Source organism: Grampus griseus (genome assembly GCF_964374135.1).
Source record: "Grampus griseus genome assembly, chromosome: 9".
In the NCBI taxonomy this organism is placed as follows: Eukaryota; Metazoa; Chordata; class Mammalia; order Artiodactyla; family Delphinidae; genus Grampus; species Grampus griseus.
Window position 1 is genome coordinate 58,095,525 of NC_139003.1, and position 20,314 is coordinate 58,115,838.

General features: G+C 36.4%; 1 protein-coding gene across 5 annotated transcripts in view; it reads left to right on the forward strand.

Annotated features, from left to right (window-relative positions):
- Window positions 1-20,314, forward strand: part of PPP1R9A (protein phosphatase 1 regulatory subunit 9A) — a gene marked incomplete at both ends in the record, with an annotated part of 320,087 nt that overhangs the window by 208,149 nt on the left and 91,624 nt on the right. For 4 of the 5 annotated variants that reach the window (XM_082662103.1, XM_082662102.1, XM_082662104.1 and 1 more), the window contains one exon: window positions 12,706-12,841. In XM_082662103.1, coding sequence (XP_082518229.1) covers window positions 12,706-12,841 — 136 coding nt within the window. Of the gene's footprint in view, window positions 1-12,705; window positions 12,842-17,769; window positions 17,836-20,314 lie in introns of all 5 variants that reach the window. The other variant, XM_082662101.1, reaches the window with a different exon arrangement.

Below are 20,314 nucleotides of genomic sequence, written 5' to 3' on the forward strand. Positions count from 1 at the left end.
TTTCAGATCTAAAGACACACACAGACTGAAAATAAGGGGATGGAAAGAGGTATTCCATGCAAATGGAAACAAAAAGAAAGCTGGGGTAGCAATACTTCTATCAGACAAGATAGACTTTAAAACAAAGACTGCAGCAAGAGACAAAGAAGGACATCACATAATGATCAAGGGATCAATCCAACAAGAAGATTTAACAGTTGTAAATATGTGTACACCCAACATAGGAGCACCTAAATACATACAGCAAATATTAACAAACATAAAGGGAGAGATTGAGAGTAATACAATAATAGTAGGGGACTTTAACACTCCACTTACATCAATAGGCAGATCATGAAGACAGAAAATCATTAAGGAAACACTGGTCTTAAATGACAGATTAGACCACATAGAAAAAAAAAAAAATATATACACACACACACACACACACACACACACACACACACACATTCCATCCAAAAGCAGCAAGATATACATTCTTTTCAAGTGCACATGAAACATTTTCCAGGACAGATCTCTAGCTAGGCCACAAAACGAGTCTCATTAAATTTAAGAAGATTGGAATCATATCAAGTATCTTATCCTACCACAATGCTAAATAGACTAGAAGTCAACTACAAGAAACAAAAAAACTTCAAAAAACACAAGCACATGGAGGCAAAACAATATGCTACTAAACAGCCGGTGGATCACTGAAGAAGTCAAAGAGGGAATTAAAAAATACCTGGAGACAAATGAAAATGGAAACACGATGATCCAGAATCTATGGAACACAGCAAAAGCAGTTCTAAGAGGAAGGTTTATGGTGATACAGCATTACCTCAGGAAACAGCAAAAATCTCAAACGAACCATCTAACCTTACACCTAAAGGAACTAGAAAAAGAGGGACAAACAAAACTCAAAATTAGTAAAAGGAAAGAAATCATAAAGATCAGAGAAGAAGTAAATGAAATAGAGACAAAAAAAAAATAGAAAAGATCAGTGAAACTAAGAGCTGGTTCTTTGAAAAGATAAACAAAATTGATAAACTTTAGCCAGACTCATCAAGAAAAAAAGAAAGAGAGCCCAAATAAATAAAGTCAGTAGTGAAAGAGAAGTTACAACTGACACCACTGAAATGCAGAGAATCGCAGGAAATTACTACACAGTTTTACACCAATAGAAGACAACCTAGAAGAAATGAATAAATTCCTAGAAATGTACAACTCCCAAGATTGATTCAGGAAGAAATAGAAAAGCTGATTACCAGTAATGAAATTGAATCAGTAATTTTAAAATGCCCCACAAAATAAAAGTCCAGGACCAAATGGCCTCACTAATGAATTCTACCAAACATTTAAAGAACGATTGACATCTGTCCCTCTCAAGCTACTTCAAATATTTGAAGGGAAAGGAATGCTTCGAACTTGTTCTGAGGTCAGCATCATCCTGATACCAAAACCAGACAAAATTACCACACATAAAAAGAAAATCACAGGCCAATGTCACTGATGAACCTAGATGCAAAAATTCTCATCAAAATGTTAACAAACTGAATTCAACAATACATTAAAAGGATTATATCCCAGTGATGCAAGGATGGTTCAGTATCCACAAATCAATGTGATAACCACATTAACAAATTGAAAAATAAAAATTATATTATCTCAATAGATGTAGAAAAAGCTTTTAACAAAATTCAACATGCATTTATGATAAAAGCTCTCAACAACATGGGTATAGAGGGAACACACCTCGACATAATAAAGGCCATATATGACAAACCCACAGCCAACATCATACTCAATGGTGAAAAGTTGAAAGCATTTCCTCTAAGATCAGGATCAAGACAAGGATGCCCATTTTTGCCACTTTTATTCAATACGGTATTGTAAGTTCTAGCCACAACAATCAGATAAGAAAAAGAAATAGAAGGAATCCAAATTGGAAAAGAAGAATTAAAACTGTCACTTTGCAGATGACCTGATACTATATATATAGAAAATCCTAAAGACACCACCAAAAAACTTAGAACTAATAAATGAATTCAGTAAAGTAGCAGATTACAAAATTAATATACAGAAATCTCCTGTAATTCTGTACAGACAACAAAATATCAGAAAGAGAAATTAAGAAAACAACCCAATTTACAATTGTATCATAAAGAGTAAAGGATCTAGAAATAAACCTAACTAAGGAGGTAAAAGACTTTTACTCAGAAAACTATTAGACATGGATGGAAGATACTGAAGATGAAATTAGAAAATGGAAATATATTCCATGCTTTTGAATTGGAAGAGTTAATATTGTTAAAATGCTTCTCAGGCAGTCTACAGATTCGGTGCAATCCCTATCAAAATACCAAAAGCATTTTTCACACAACTAGAGCAAATAATTCTAAAATTTGTATGGAATCACAGAAGACCCCAAATAGCCAAAATAGCCTTGAGAAAGAACAAAGCTGGGGGTATCATGCTTCTGATTTCAAACTATACTACAAAGTTACAGTATTCAAAATAGTATGGTACTGGCACAAAAACAGACACATAAATCAATGGAACAGAATAGAGATCTCAGAAATAAAATGACACTTAAATAGTCAATCAAAGAAGGCAAGAATACAAAATGGGGAAAGGACAGTCTCTTCAATAAATGGTGTTGGGATAACTGGACAGCTACATGCAAAATAACCAAACTGGACTACTTTTTCACACTAGATTAAAGACTTTAACGTAAGACCTGAAACCATCAAACTCCTAGAAAAAAATATAGGCTGTATGCTCTTTGACGTCAGTCCTAGCAATACATTTTTTTGGGATACATCTTCTTAGGCAAGGGAAACAAAAGCAAAAATAAACAAATAGGACTACATTAAACTGAAAAGCTCTGCACAGTGAAGGAAGCTATCAACAAAATGAAAAGGCAGCCAACTGAGTGGGAGAAGGTATTTGCAAAATGATAAGGGATTTATATCCAAAATATACAAAGAACTCATATAGCTCAACATCAGAATAGCAAAGAACCCTATTTAAAAATGGCCAGGGGACCTGAGTAGACATTTTTCCAAAGAAGACATTTGGCCACAGACACATGAAAAGATGCTCAATATCACTAATCATCAGGGAAATGCAAATCAAAATCACAATGAGATATCACCTCACACCTGTCAGAATGGCTGTTATCAAAAGGACAACAAATAAGTGTTGGTGAGGATGTGGAGAAAAGAGAACCCTTGTGTGTTGTTGGAATTGTAAATCAGTGCAGCCACTATGGAAAGCAATATGGAAGTTCCTCAAAAAATTTAAAACAGAACTGCAATATAATTTAGTAATTTTACTTCTGGGTATTTATTTGAAGAAAACAAAAACCCTTATTTGAAAAAATATATGCACTCAAATGTCCATTGCTGCATTATTTACAATAGCCAAGATACAGAAGCAACTTAAGTGTCCAACATTAGGCAAAAGGATAAAGGCAAAGTGATATCTTTATACAATGGAATATTAGCCATAAAAAATGAAATCTTGCCATCTGCGACAACATAGATGTGTCTACAGGGTGTTACGCTAAGTGAAATGTGTCAGAAAGGAAAGACAAATAATACAGGATTTCAAATTTGGAAGCTGAAAAGCAAAACAAAAACTTAAATTAAAACTGACTCAGATATAGACAGCAAATGGGTTGTTGCCTGCAGGGAGGGGTATGTGTGGGGCGTGAGCCAAATACGTGAAAGTTTTAAGAGATACAAATCTCTAGCTGTATGATAAGTAAGTCAAGGTGTTGTAATATTACAGCATAAGGAATATGGTCAGTAATATTGTAATAATATGGGGACAGATGGTTACTAGATTTATTGTGGTGATCATTTCATAATGTGTACAAGTGTCAAATCATTATGAATACACCTGTAACTAACATAATATTGTATGTCAACTATATTTCAATAGAAATAAAGAAAAATAAATGCAGATATACCATGTTCATGGATCAGACAATTCCATATTATTAAGATGTCAGTTCTCCACAATCTATAGATTCAAACCAATACCAAATTAAACATCAATGGACTTTTTTTTTTTTTTTACTTCTTTATTGGAGTATAATTGCTTTACAATGGTATGTTAGTTTCAGCTTCACAACAAAATGAATCAGTTATATATATACAACTGTTCCCATATCTCTTCCCGCTTGCGTCTCCCTCCCTCGCACCCTCCCTATCCCACCCCTCCAGGCGGTCACAAAGCACCAAGCTGATCTCCCTGTGCTATGCGGCTGCTTCCCACTAGCTATCTACCTTACGTTTGGTAGTGTACATATGTCCATGCCTCTGTCTCGCTTTGTCACAGTTTACCCTTCCCCCTCCCCATAGCCTCAAGTCCATTCTCTAGTAAGTCTTTGTCTTTATTCCTGTTTCACCCCTAGGTTTTTCATGACATTTTTTTTTTCTTAAAGTCCATATATATGTGTTAGCATGCGGTATTTTTCTCTCTATTTCTGACTTACTTCACTCTGTATGACAGACTCTAGGTCTATCCACCTCATTACAAATAGCTCAATTTTGTTTCTTTTTATGGCTGAGTAATATTCCATTGTATATATGTGCCACATTTTCTTTATCCATTCATCCAATGATGGACACTTAGGTTGTTTCCATCTCTGGGCTATTGTAAATAGAGCTGCAGTGAACATTTTGGTACATGACTCTTTTTGAATTATGGTTTTCTCGGGGTATATGCCCAGTAGTGGGATTGCTGGGTCATATGGTAGTTCTATTTGCAGTTTTTTAAGGAACCTCCACACTGCTCTCCACAGTGGCTGTATCAATTTACATTCCCACCAACAGTGTAAGAGGGTTCCCTTTTCTCCACACCCTCTCCAGCATTTATTGTTTCTAGATTTTTTGATGATGGCCATTCTGACTGGTGTGAGATATCTCATTGTAGTTTTGACTTGCATTTCTCTAATGATTAGTGATGTTCAGCATTCTTTCATGTGTTTGTTGGCAGTCTGTGTATCTTCTTTGGAGTAATGTCTATTTAGGTCTTCTGACCATTTTTGGATTGGGTTGTTTGTTTTTTTGTTATTAAGCTGCATGAGCTGCTTGTATATTTTGGAGATTAATCCTTTGTCAGTTGCTTCATTTGCAAATATTTTCTCCCATTCTGAGGGTTGTCTTTTGGTCTTCTTTATGGTTTCCTTTGCTGCACAAAAGCTTTTAAGCTTCATTAGGTCCCATTTGTTTATTTTTGTTTTTATTTCCATATCTCTAGGAGGTGGGTCAAAAAGAACCTTGCTGTGATTTATGTCATAGAGTGTGCTGCCTATGTTTTCCTCTAAGAGTTTGATAGTTTCTGGCCTTACATTTAGGTCTTTAATCCATTTTGAGCTTATTTTTGTGTATGGTGTTAGGGAGTAATCTAATCTCATACTTTTACATGTACCTGTCCAGTTTTCCCAGCACCACTTATTGAAGAGGCTGTCCTTTCTCCACTGTACATTCCTGCCTCCTTTATCAAAGATAAGGTGACCATATGTGCGTGGGTTTATCTCTGGGCTTTCTATCCTGTTCCATTGATCTATATTTCTGTTTTTGTGCCAGTACCATACTGTCTTGACTACTGTAGCTCTGTAGTATAGTCTGAAGTCAGGGAGCCTGATTTCTCCAGCTCCGTTTTTTGTTCTCAAGATTGCTTTGGCTATTCGGGGTCTTTTGTGTTTCCATACAAATTGTGACATTTTTTGTTCTAGTTCTGTGAAAAATGCCAGTGGTAGTTTGATACGGACTGCATTGAATCTGTAGATTGCTTTGGGTAGTAGAGTCATTTTCACAATGTTGATTCTTCCAATCCAAGAACATGGTATATCTCTCCATCTATTTGTATCATCTTTAATTTCTTTCATCAGTATCTTATAATTTTCTGCATACAGGTCTTTTGTCTCCTTAGGTAGGTTTATTCCTAGATATTTTATTCTTTTTGTTGCAATGGTAAATTGGAGTGTTTTCTTGATTTCACTTTCAGATTTTTCATCCTTAGTGTATAGGAATGCCAGAGATTTCTGTGCATTAATTTTGTATCCTGCTACTTTACCAAATTCATTGATTAGCTCTAGTAGTTTTCTGGTAGCATCTTTAGGATTCTGTATGTATAGTATCATGTCATCTGCAAAGAGTGACAGCTTTACTTCTTCTTTTCCGATTTGGATTCCTTTTATTTCCTTTTCTCCTCTGATTGCTATGGCTAAAACTTCCAAAACTATGTTGAATAAGAGTGGTGAGAGTGGGCAACCTTGTCTTGTTCCTGATCTTAGTGGAAGTGCTTTCAGTTTTTCACCATTGAGGATGATGTTGACTGTGGGTTTGTCATATATGGCCTTTATTATGTTGAGGAAAGTTCCCTCTATGCCTACTTTCTGCAGGGTTTTTATCATAAATGGGTGTTGAATTTTGTCAAAAGCTTTCTCTGCATCTATTGAGATGATCATATGGTTTTTCTCCTTCAATTTGTTAATATGGTGTATCACGTTGATTGATTTGAGTATATTGAAGAATCCTTGCATTTCTGGAATAAACCCCACTTGACCATGGTGTATGATCCGTTTAATGTGCTGTTGGATTCTGTTTGCTAGTATTTTGTTGAGGATTTTTGCATCTATGTTCATCAGTGATATTGGCCTGTAATTTTCTTTCTTTGTGACATCATTGTCTGGTTTTGGTATCAGGGTGATGGTGGCCTCGTAGAATGAGTTGGGGAGTGTTCCTCTGCTATATTTTGGAAGAGTTTGAGAAGGATAGGTGATAGCTCTTCTCTAAATGTTTGGTAGAATTTGCCTGTGAAGCCATCTGGTCCTGGGCTTTTGCTTGTTGGAAGATTTTTAATCACAGTTTCAATTTCAGTGCTTGTGATTGGTCTGTTCATATTTTCTACTTCTTCCTGATTCAGTCTTGGCAGGTTGTGCCTTTCTAAGAATTTGTCCATTTCTTCCAGGTTGTCCATTTTATTGGCATAGAGTTGCTTGTAGTAATCTCTCATGATCTTTTGTATTTCTGCAGTGTCAGTTGTTACTTCTCCTTTTTCATTTTAATTCTATTGATTTCAGTCTTCTTCCTTTTTTTCTTGATGAGTCTGGCTAATGGTTTATCAATTTTGTTTATCCTTTCAAAGAACCAGCTTTTAGTTTTATTGATCTTTGCTATTGTTTCCTTCATTTCTTTTTCATTTATTTCTGATCTGATTTTTATGATTTCTTTCCTTCTGCTACCTTTGGGGTTTTTTTGTTCTTCTTTCTCTAATTGCTTTAGGTGCAAGGTTAGGTTGTTTATTCGAGATGTTTCCTGTTTCTTAAGGTAGGATTGTATTGCTATAAACTTCCCCCTTAGAACTGCTTTTGCTGCATCCCATAGATTTTGAGTCGTCATGTCTCCATTGTCATTTGTTTCTAGGTATTTTTTGATTTCCTCTTTGATTTCTTCAGTGATCACTTCGTTATTAAGTCGTGTATTTTTTAGCCTCCATGTGTTTGTATTTTTTACAGATCTTTTCCTGTAATTGATATCTAGTGTCATAGCGTTGTGGTCGGAAAAGATACTTGATACAATTTCAGTTTTCTTAAATTTACCAAGGCTTGATTTGTGACCCAAGATATGATCTATCCTGGAGAATGTTCCATGAGCACTTGAGAAAAATGTATATTCTGTTGTTTTTGGATGGAATGTCCTATAAATATCAATTAAGTCCATCTTGTTTAATGTATCATTTAAAGCTTGTGTTTCCTTATTTATTTTCATTTTGGATGATCTGTCCATTGGTGAAAGTGGGGTGTTAAAGTCCCCTACTATGAATGTGTTACTGTTGATTTCCCGTTTTATGGCTGTTAGTATTTGCCTTATGCATTGAGGTGCTCCTATGTTGGGTGCATAAATATTTACAATTGTTGTATCTTCTTCTTGGATTGATCCCTTGATCATTATGTAGTGTCCTTGTCTCTTCTAATAGTCTTTATTTTAAAGTCTATTTTGTCTGACATGAGAATTGCTACTCCAGCTTTCTTTTGGTTTCCATTTGCATGAAATACCTTTTTCCATCCCCTTACTTTCAGTCTGTATGTGTCTCTAGGTCTGAAGTGGGTCTCTTGTAGACAGCATATATACACGTCTTGTTTTTGTATCCATTCAGCCAATCTGTGTCTTTTGGTGGGAGCATTTAGTCCATTTACATTTAAGGTAATTATCGATATGTATGTTCCCATTCCTATTTTCCTAATTGTTTTGGGTTGTAGGTCTTTTCCTTCTTTTGTGTTTCTTGCCTAGAGAAGTTCTTTTATCAGTTGTTGTAGAGCTGGTTTGGTGGTGCTGAACTCTCAGCTTTTGCTTGTCTGTAAATGTTTTAATTTCTCCATCAAATCTGAATGAGATCCTTGCTGGGTAGAGTAATCTTGGTTGCAGGTTTTTCTCCTTCATCACTTTCAATATGTCCTGCCACTCCCTTCTGGCTTGCAGAGTTTCTGCTGAAAGATCAGCTGTTAACCTTATGGGAATTCTCTTGTGTGTTATTTGTTGTTTTTCCCTTGCTGCTTTTAATATGTTTTCTTTGTATTTAATTTTTGTCAGTTTGATTAATATGTGTTTGGGCGTGTTTCTCCTTGGATTTATCCTATATGGGACTCGCTGTGCTTCCTGGACTTGATTAACTATTTCCTTTCCCGTATTAGGGAAGTTTTCAACTATAATCTCTTCAAATATTTTCTCAGTCCCTTTCTTTTTCTCTTCTTCTTCTGGAACCCCTATAATTCAAATATTGGTGCGTTTAATGTTGTCCCAGAGGTCTCTGAGACTGTCTTCAGTTCTTTTCATTCTTTTTTCTTTATTCTGCTCTGCAGTAGTTATTTCCACTATTTTATCTTCCAGGTCACCTATCCGTTCTTCTGCCTCAGTTATTCTGCTATTGATCCCATCTAGAGTATTTTTCATTTCATTTATTGTGTTGTTCATCATTGTTTGTTTCATCTTTGGTTCTTCTAGGTCCTTGTTAAATGTTTCTTGCATTTTCTCTATTCTATGTCCAAGATTTTGGATCATCTTTACTATCATTATTCTGAATTCTTTTTCAGGTAGACTGCCTATTTCCTCTTCATTTGTTAGGTCTGGTGGGTTTTTATCTTGCTTCTTCATCTGCTGTGTGTTTTTCTGTCTTTTCATTTTGCTTATCTTACTGTGTTTGGGGTCTCCTTTTTGCAGGCTGAAGGTTCGTAGTTCCTGTTGTTTTTTGTGTCTGTCCCCAGTGGCTAAAGTTGCTTCAGTGGGTTGTGAAGGCTTCCTGGTAGAGGGGACTAGTGCCTGTGTTCTGGTGGATGAGGCTGGATCTTGTCTTTCTGGTGGGCAGGTCCACGTCTGGTGGTGTGTTTTGGGGTGTCTGTAGACTTATTATGATTTTGGGCAGCCTCTCTGCTAATGGGTGGGGTTGCGTTCCTGTCTTGCTAGTTGTTTGGCATAGGATGTCCAGCACTGTAGCTTGCTGGTCGTTGAGTGAAGCTGGGTACTGGCGTTGAGATGGAGATCTCTGGGAGATTTTCGCCGTTTGATATTATGTGCAGCTGGGAGGCCTCTTGTGGACCAGTGTCCTGAAGTTGGCTCTCCCACGTCAGAGGCACAGCACTCACTCCTGGCTGCAGCACCAAGAGCCTTTCATCCACATGGCTCCTTAATTTGGGATGATTTGTTGTCTATTCATGCATTCCACAGATGCAGGGTTCATCAAGTTGATTGTGGAGCTTTAATCCAATGCTTCTGAGGCTGCTGGGAGAGATTTCCCTTTCTCTTCTTTGTTCTCACAGCTCCCAGGGGCTCAGCTTTGGATTTGGCCCCGCCTGTGCGTGTAGGTCGCCGGAGGGCATCTGTTCTTTGCTCAGACAGGACGGGGTTAAAGGAGCTGCTGATTCGGAGGCTCTGGCTCACTCAGGCCGGGGGTAGGGAGGGTCACGGAGTGCAGGGAGGGCCTGCAGTGGCAGAGGCCGGCGTGACGTTGCGCCAGCCTGAGGCACGCTGTGCGTTCTCCTGGGGGAGTTGTCCCTGGATCCCGGGACCCTGGCAGTGGCGGGCTGCACAGGCTCCCCGGAAGGGGGTTGTGGATAGTGACCTGTGTTCGGACACAGGCTTCTTGGTGGCGGCAGCAGCGGCCTTAGCGTCTCATGTCTGTCTCTGGGGTCCGCGCTTTTAGCCGCGGCTCGCGCCCGTCTCTGGAGCTCCTTTAAGCAGCGTTCGTAATCCCCTCTCCTCGCGCACCAGGAAATAAAGAGGGAACAAAAAGTCTCTTGCCTCTTCGGCAGGTCCAGACTTTTCCCCGGACTCCTTCCCGGCTACCCGCGGTGCACTAACGCCCTGCAGCCTGTGTTTACGCCACCAACCCCAGTCCTCTCTTGGTGCTCCGACCGAAGCCAGAGCCTCAGCTCCCAGCCCCGCCCGCCCCAGCGGGTGAGCAGACAAGCCTCTCGGCTGGTGAGTGCCGGTTGGCCCTGATCCTCTGTGCTGGAATCTCACCGCTTTGCCCTCCGCACCCCTGTTGCTGTGCTCTCCTCCGCGGCCCCGAAGCTCCCCCACTCCGCCACCCGCAGTCTCTGCCTGCGAAGGGGCTTCCTAGTGTGTGGACACTTTTCCTCCTTCACAGCTCTCTCCCGCTGGTGCAGGACCCGTCCCTATCCTTTTGTCTCTGTTTAGTTTTTTCTTTTGCCCTAACCAAGTACGTGGGGGGTTTCTTGCCTTTTGGGAGGTCTGAGGTCTTCTGCCAGGCATTCAGTAGGTGTTCTGTAGGAGTTGTTCCACGTGTAGATGTATTTCTGGTGTATCTGTGGGGAGGAAGGTGATCTCCGCGTCTTACTCTTCCGCCATCTTCCCGGAAGTGGACCCATCAATGGGCTTTTTAAATGAAATTGGCAAGCTGGTTGTAAAAGTTATATAGCAATTTAGATAACTTAGAATAGTCAAAATAATTTTGAAAAAGATATACATAGTTGGATAACTCATAGCACCTAGTTTCACGATTTACTATATAGTAATCAAGGCAGTGTGGTATTGGTACAAGGATAAATACATCAATGGAACAGATTGGCAAGTCCAAAAATCACACAAGTACATTGTCAATTGATTTGCAACAAATGTCCCTGAGTAATTCAAGTGGTGGTAATGAATAGTCTTTTTAAGAAATGGTATGGAAACAACTGGTTACTCATTTGGAAAATAATGAAACTCCCCCCTTACCAAGCATTATGCATGAAAATTAGTTTGAAAGATTTTGCATACCTAATAAAAAATCAAAACTTTAACAAGAAAAATGGGAGAAAAATCTCAGCAATATTAAATCAGGAAAAGATTTCTTAGGTAGGAAACACAAGGCACAATCTTTTAAAAAGCGATAAATTGGACTTCCTTGAAAGACACAATTAAGAAGATGAAAAAGCAAGCCACAGATTGAGAGAAGATAATAAACATATGCATATATGATTTGTGTGCATGTATGTATCTGTGTATGTGTATGTATCTATAACATTTATAGATAAGGATATATATCCAGAATATATAAACAGTTATTATAACTCAATAATTAGTAATTTCCCAAAGGAAAATAACTCAGATGATAAATGAACACCCAAGCATAATTTCAACAGTCCTGTTTGAAACTACATAAAAATATTTCTAAAAAGACATTTAATTACTAACATCCAAGTATAAAAATTTTGACCTTTAGTGAATTTGTACAGAGAATGGTATAGTATTTCATTTAAAATTGTAATTGAAAATAGCAACATATTATAATCAGAGGAAATCATTTAAGCATAGAAGCAAGATTAAACAGTTACATCCAAAATAATGAAGTTAAATAATATATGGAAACTATATCATGGAGACATATTATTTGTATTTTTAGAAAAATAGAACCATATATTAGTGTGAAAAGATGTTAGAAAGTGAATATTAATTTGTTGAGGAAGAACCATAGTATCAATGAGGGTGTATCATAAGTGACTAGCTGGCAATAAGTAAATGGCTTTCCTGTTTTTTTCTTTATACTTATAGGAATTAGTATCAACAGATATTTCCCCTTGACTCTTTATTTCTTGAGGCCACATCCTTCCTCATAGCATCTTTCTCCAAAAGAAATGAACTAATTTGCCACCTCTCCTTATTTTAGTTTTTCATTTTAAAAACAAAAACAAAAACTACATTTGTTTCCCCTTCTTTTTCTTATCTCCAGAGTTACAATTGCTTAGCAACAGGTCAGTGCCTCTTTATTTATTTACTCACATAGGGTATGCCATACCTCAAAATATTTTTGAAGTAGTTTTTGCATTATAAAGAGGACATAATTATGAAAATGATTCTGAAGTTCAATGGTACAGTAAATTATGAGCTTGCTTTCATTTTGCAGGGCATCAAAAATGTGTAAAGTACTGTAGAATGGATTACATCTGTTTTGTCTTCTCCTAAAGTAATAATTTTTTATGATCCTTTACTTTTCCCATTTCTTTTCCTTTGGGCTGTGGCTGAAAAAATCACTTTAATTGCTCAGCTAACCTCTTCTTCTACCCATAGGCATACCTTTCAGAAAATATAGGTAGTATTATTTTTTTGAGGTTTGATGTACCCTGATGAAATATGAAGCTTGGTTACTTTTCTGAGCATTCCTTTTTGCTGGAGAGTCTAACTATATCAGTTTTCTTTAACCTTCGTGTAGATTTGTTATTGGGCGAGAAAAACCAGGACAAGTGAGTGAGGTTGCCCAGTTGATAAGCCAAACGCTGGAACAAGAAAGGCGCCAGAGAGAGCTGCTTGAACAGCACTATGCCCAGTATGATGCCGACGATGATGAGGTAAGTTGCATTTGCAAACGTTCTTTTTCCTTCATTTCTTCTTACTACATCCCTACTTGATAAACCTCTCTTTACCGTATAACAGTATGACAGGTCTTTGCAGTTTCTCAAGGAGGATGTGTCGACATTCAACTCACAGAAAGGAAATACTACTTGCGTTTGTTATTAGCTTATCAATCAAGTAATTGTATCATATTTACAGTATGAAGACTTCTGGATCAAATAAGTCCTCTTTTACCACAGTATTAAGATAAATTCACTGAAACAAAAAAGGGTAAGAATACCAAAATGTGAATAGTAGCTATCTTTTTGTTGGAATTAGGTGATTTTCTCTCTCTGCTTTATATTTTTTCAATTTTTTCTAAATTTTCTAAATCGGTAAACATTCTGAGTGAAAAGGCACATATACATACACAAACATACACAGAAAAGTACTGAAAATTGCTGAGTGTTTTCAGGTTTTTCTCCCCCCCAGGAAGAGAAAGTTCTTTGGATCTGCTCACTATGATTTGTGCTAACATAATGCAGAACAAAGCTTTTCCACCAGCACATATTCCATAGAGTAGATACATACTGGAATAATTTTGCATCCTGCTCTCTGCAGAAGATCAAGTAAATGAATAGAAGCTAACCCCCAAGTGAAAACTTCTCTATGGAACCCTTGTGTGTTGTAATATAATACAGATGCTGGTCTATTTCTAATGTAAATGCCAAATGTACATTGATAAAATGGGACAACATACTTTATTATAAACATGTTTAAACATGCATATGTTTCACATTGGCATGTCAAAGGATCCGTCAACAATTTAGTTGCAGTATTTCATACCTCATAAACATAGTAAATATTCAGGTAAAACAAATACTCTTCTTCATACCAGCTGATATAAATAAGGATAGTATAACTTCATATGTTCAACCTCTACTCATCTAAATATATTCTTTTTCCAGAACTTCTCTTGGTTTCTAGCCAGGACCTAGTGAAGATCAATAAAGAGACATTCAAATATTTTTCATGTATTTTTAGTCTGGAGTGTTCTAACCCAAATGTATCTTAATTTTTCATCTGTTTGTAGTATAGTGAGGATGTATTCTCTATTATAGTAGAAAATTTTAAGATGGTGCTTCAGTTAACTGTTAATCTAAGAGTCAACATTAGAAATTCTTCACTTGAGTGAATTAGTTTCTTAGAATTCTATTTAGTTGATTTAGTTTTTCACTTTCAGAATTCATTTTAAATGGCAAGTTTTTTTTGTTTTTGTTTTTTTACTATACTAAGATATTATATATGAAAATGTTATCTGGGATTTCGAAACTAAAAAAGTGATTTCCTCAAATATTTGAACTTTCATCTTCCCTAGTTTTCAGTTTTGTGTTTTATCAGAGACACTGATTTGCTTTGGCTTCAAGCCTGAATTAGGATTGTAGAATCATTCTCGGCAGGTTTGGCTTTTACCTGCTCACTCTGTTAGAAAGAATTTGGATCTGAGGTTCAGGGGAGTACGGGTGACATCAAGTGGTGGAAGGTGAGGAAGCCAAATTTTTCAGTCTCTGTGGACCTCAGCTGTCTTTGCTTTAAAGTACAGGTATTGGGCTAAATCTCTAAATTCCTTCCAGTTTCTAATATTCCATGAGCCTGTGAAATGAAGCATCAGGTGTAGCAAGGAAAGAGGGAAAATAAGATAGTTCTTTCATTGAGGCTTCCCAACTGAAATTTTTAGATCATTTACTACATAGTTCCTCCAGTTATTTTGAGGAAATGATCATATTCATCCCCCAAGGTTTTCAACTTAAGCAGCTAAAGCTTTTTCTTAATATCAGATTTTCTCTAATTTAAAAATTTGACTAAATGCTAAAGGAATATTTATCATTCAACATTTATACTTAGGAGTACATCATATGGATTTTGTTTGTTTGTTTGCCTGTTTTTATAAGGAAAGCAGAGTTAGTTGATTGTCACCTGAGCAGATATTCTCAGGGGCAAGGAGGGTAAATAAATATTCAGTGCCAGGCACTAGGCCAGGTGCCTTTCCTACATGATTTCATGTAATCTTTACAGCAAGCAGAAGAATCTTATTTTTTTTTCTAAAAACGTAGTAATTGAGGCTTTTTCTAGTGGTATAGCTAGTAGTTGCCAGATTTAGGATGGGAACAGGGTCTTCCTGGCTCCAAGGCCTGGACTCTTTGCAACACACTGCTGATTTTGAATGGAGTAGACTGATGGGTCTGTCTGTTTTTAGGCACACACAGAGTAACTGGGGAACAAGAGATGCTGGAAGGAAGATTCCTGTTTTGGCTTATGGAGTTTCTTGTAATACTTAGGTTCTGTAATTCTTTGTTCTATATTTCTAATAATAGGGGGATTGAAGACTTGCAGAGTTATTTTACTATAGGTAAATACTTAATTCAGAAGTAGCCTATGAAGATAGGGCTTAAAGGGAAGAATAGCTAAGTATCCAGCTATTTTACAAAAAAAACAGAGTTTAGCTTTAGGTTAAACTTTTTCTTCTGTCTGTAAGTTGTAGAAATAGAAAGCAGGTGCTTGCTATTATGCTACTCCAAGTAACCTTCACTTTATTGAAAAGGTCAAGGAACCCTTTCCCATTGTTTCTTTCTCTCTCGTGTTCCTCTCTGACGTACCTTTTTCCCTTTCTTGTGTGTTACACACTGCCTCACCAAAGCATGCCCAGTTAAAACCTACCATTAATTTTCTGTGCATCGAAGAGATGAACACCCTGCAAATAGTAAAAATCTACTTTTGTGTATACATGTTAATTTATTTACTTGATTAAATTCATTTTTTACTAATTTTTTACTATCTGGTTACAGTTTAACCAGATATTGTTAAATTGATCTGAGTGTTATGTCCTTATTTTTTATTTATTCTCTCTCTGTGTTAATGAAAAGTAAGAGACATAATGGAAATGAGAAGAACCAATATTTGTTATCCAGTGAGTAAATGGTCCTTGAATAATTGATTTAATTTTATGTGTAATTGAACAATTTATTGATTTACATATCTTTGTTAACACTGAGTTGTATAATCAATCACTTGGTTTCTTGTTTTTCTTATCATTTATAGACTCATCCTGTGATTTCAAAGTTAGAATCGTTTTTATTTGATAATATCCCCTGTGACATTCCCTGGGCCAGCCAGGAAAACCTCTAATTAAATGCAGAACAACCATGTTCATCCAACTAATTTCCAGAGCCAGCACTTAGATCAGCTTTGTCTGCTGAAGAATAGATAGCTCTGGTTTTGGTCAAATAATCCAAGGTTGATTCTAACTTGGAACCTGTCACATTGACAGAGGGGAGTTGCTTGCTTGAATTGCCTACAGGGAAAACATTGCAATGTGAGAAATATATCCTGAAATTGTAAAAGTTCAGTGGGCGTCTTATCAGAACCATATTTAGGGTTAAGAATACCTTACTATGTATTGTGTGTGCTTACATATATCTGTTTTAATGTTTTAAGAAATTATAAATCATACTCCAGTAGAATTTAAAATATATAGATAATACCCAAACTTCATTTAAATTTCTGAATTTTCTGGGGTTTTTTCCTTCAAATATTTAAACTAGAATAGAGTTTAAAATAAGCAAACCCCCAGTTCAGTTAGAATTGCATTCCTGTTTCTGTTCATTCTCTGTTAAACATTATGATTTTTAAAAAAAGTTAAAATGGCTCTGCCTAAAGGCTGAAAAATAAAAGGGAGGATCCTATAAAGAAGAGGGAGGTATAAATCTGAACCACTGAAAAATTTTAAACGTAGATCTGAATATATCTGTGATTGGGTGATTGTACTTCTGGATTTATAGAATTACTGTTTATTTCTTTTTCTTTCTTTCTTTCCTTTTTTTTTTTTTAAACAATCTGAAAGGTAACCATGGAGGATTTCAGTAAACCCCTCAGACAGTCAGCACTATCCCACGAAATTCTGGGGGTATGGTAAATTTTTCAACTAGATTTTATTTTCAATAACAAGTTTAATTTCCATTCATATGCCACAGTTACCAATGTTTACCTTTTAATGGTGAGGTGATGTAATTCTGGTATATGTTTTGTGTAGCGTAGGTCATGTATGTATATTTTGGGTATCTGTTTCTATCAAAGAGCAATATGCAATGTGAAACACTGTGGGCTCAGACTGGAAATGAAGTATGAACTGGTACTGTACCACTTTTTTAAATTAGAAAGTATATAATGGTCGTTCACATTAAAATGAATTATTTTACATACACTTTTTAAATTATATGATTATTTTGGTCTTGCTTCTTTAAATATAATATTTATTACACTTTAAAGTCTTAGAGTATATATGGCATTTCAAAGCCGCTTTGTGTAGTAGTTCAAAGCAAGATTAATCATCACTCCAGAAACCAAGGCTCCTTCTCTTAAAATATAACTTAATCTTTCTTTCATAATTTGTTTTTATTACTAGAAATTATTAACAACTGTATCATGACAACATTTTTTTAGAATCTTTTAGAGTATTGAATACCATTTAGAGCAACTGCCTACGTGGATATGCATTTTTATTGCTTGTGTTAATATGTAATAATTAGAGGCAGAAATACAATGGAAGCTATGGTTTGCATGTGTTAAAGGTTTACAACAATGTAATTTTTATGTGAAAAGCATTAAAGGGATAACATTAAACTTGACTCATGCTGTTTGCTGTCCCTGTCTGGAAGCAGCTGGTGTCGTGTGAACAAGAGACTGCAGTTATTATGGATGGCCTTTTAGTAATGTGAACTGGCTTTATGCTGTGTGTATAGGGCTAAGGAACTAAGCGTTAGGGGTATTAGTTCTTGAAAGTTCATGTTACAGCAAGCACTGGAACTTCAGTGTTTTTTCTCTCATTAGGCTGCTTTCTCTAGTGGGGGAAAAAGCCTTTTTTAATTTTTGTTGTCAACCATTTTAGAACACTGTGGCTAAATTGCAAGGAGTGTCTGGCAACTGCAATAACAATAACAACTATTTCCTTAAGGTTTGTTTTTTGGTGGAAAATAATGCTTATCTGTACCTTCCTGCTTTCATGTGTGAAGTTAAATATTCTATGTGTCTTATTAACTAGCTCTGTGCTTGGAAGAACTTCTCTAGAGCCATGTGTTTTGTATGTTGAATAATAGTTTGAAAATAACCAATTGAAAAATAATTAACTCTGAAACATAGCACATATTTTAGGCACAGTTTCTGCAATTTGGGCTCACTTCCTAATATTTAACCATGGGTATTTTAAACCCCTAACATTTTAAATATTTTGTGATTTATATTAAAGGGAAGAAAAAGATATCCAACAACAGAGCTGTATGATGTTCATAAAATATAACATACACGGTGACTTATATTATCTTTAAATCCAGTGATTTTTTTTTTAGAAAAGGATCGTTTGATACAAAGTTCTTAATTTTTCAAAAAACTAAATGTATATATATTTAAATTATAATAGTACTTGTTTGCACAATTTATATGGTAGGCATACTAAAATGTGTAAAAAGATTTTACACTTTAAATCATAAACTAATTCTCACTATCTTTAGCTGCCAGTAACAGTGACAGAATAACTTAGAAATGGAAAGTCAGGTATATTTAAAAGGGAGATTGCTTTATGGTGATTAGAGGAAACAGAAGAATAGAAGAAGTACAAAACAAGAAAAACAGCTTGTTTACAGACTCCAGTTTGACTGGACCTTTAAAATTATTTAATTTAATTATGTCCTTTGGTTTGTGATCCCCAAATCTATAGTAGTGGTCATTGTAATTGAAACCCAGAATCATAAGGTGCTGGGAAGACATTCAGTTAAAGACTGTATCCATTCTTGGTCTTACCTAAGCAGTGTGCACATGCATGTGTGCACATGCACATATACACCCACATAAATGCAGTATCCCCAGGAGGCGGACATCTTCCTCTACTTGAAAGGTCCTCTCTAGAAATATTCTTTGTGTATAGAAATATTATTATTTATAACATGGAGCAGAGACAGGAAGATGTGCATTGTAAAGGGAAATTAGAAGTTAGAATAGAAACCTTTGCCTAAATAATGCCATCTTTTTGTAGCTCATTTTTTTAGTTTTATTTTGTTTATCATAATTCAAGTGATTTGAATATGTTTTCTTATTTTCTTTCCAACTACCACATTGTCATATTAATTCATGAGCCAAATATGAAATATCAGATACACTTTATCAAGTACTTCTAAGCCATTAAATTCCTCTGAGATTATAGACTTTGTACTTTCTAGAAACCATGCTAGAACAATTCAGTGATGAACCACAGTTTGCAGTGTTACAGAAATGTCACAGAAACAAACACAAATGACAGCATTTTTTCCAACTTTAAAAGCATTTATAAATTGAATATAATTTTTTACCAAAAAGCTCTAAAATGCTAAAATGCATAGTGAGAGATGGGCCTTATTAGCTTGGGAAACTGACTAACTTTCCAGTGGGCCATAAGGATCCTGTGGTTTCCCATGCCTTTGCTCCTCCTGTTTTCTTTACCTTGAATGTCATTCCATACACTCTTTGTTGCTCTTTTGTGCCCACTAATCCTGTTCACCATTCAGGTCTCTGTTTAGATTTCATCTGTCTCCTCCAAAAAGCTTTCCTGGGCTCTCTCAGCTGGGCTGAGGGCCCTTTCTTAATTGAGTCAGTAGCACCTTGTGTGTCGCTCTCTATCATTTTTTACCCATAAGCTTGTAATGTCTTCAGTGACAGGTCTCGATAGCTGGTTGATTTTTTTTTTTTTTTTTTGCGGTACGCGGGCCTCTCACTGTTATGGCCTCTCCCGTTGTGGAGCACAGGCTCCGGACGCGCAGGCTCAGCAGCCACGGCTCACGGGCCCAGCCACTCCGCAGCATGTGGGATCTTCCCGGACTGGGGCACGAACCCGTGTCCCCTGCATCAGCAGGCGGACTCTTAACCACTGCGCCACCAGGGAAGCCCAGCTGGTTGATTTTTAATACATACAGGGATGAGCACAGCACTCGGCAGATTAGAGGAAGCCAAGAAATTGAACTGACTTGAATCACCCAAAGGATATTAAGATGAAAAGTGGAGAGTAGAGTTAAATGAGGAGAATGAAATTTAGTTAGGAGCATAATCTGAAATAGTGAAGGAAGATTGGCATACAATACAAAGATAAAAGAAATGTCAAACCTAGTTAGACTAGAGATTGAAGATAGGGAAAGGGCTGAAGGAATAAGCTGTACTTGTCTTTGGCACTTTGGGGTTTAGCAACGTTCTGTGGGCTTTTGCTACCACATTTTAATTGTTTTGAGAGACCATGAATTTACAAGAAGACCCTATCTCTATCACACTGCACCAAAATCTTCTGCATGTAAAACCAAAAAAATAAATATGCTTATTTCATTCCTTGAAAACCTTTAGGACCTTAGAAATGGCAACCTGGTGATTCACATTGACATGACTTTTTAGTCATAAATGAATAAACATGTAGTAGA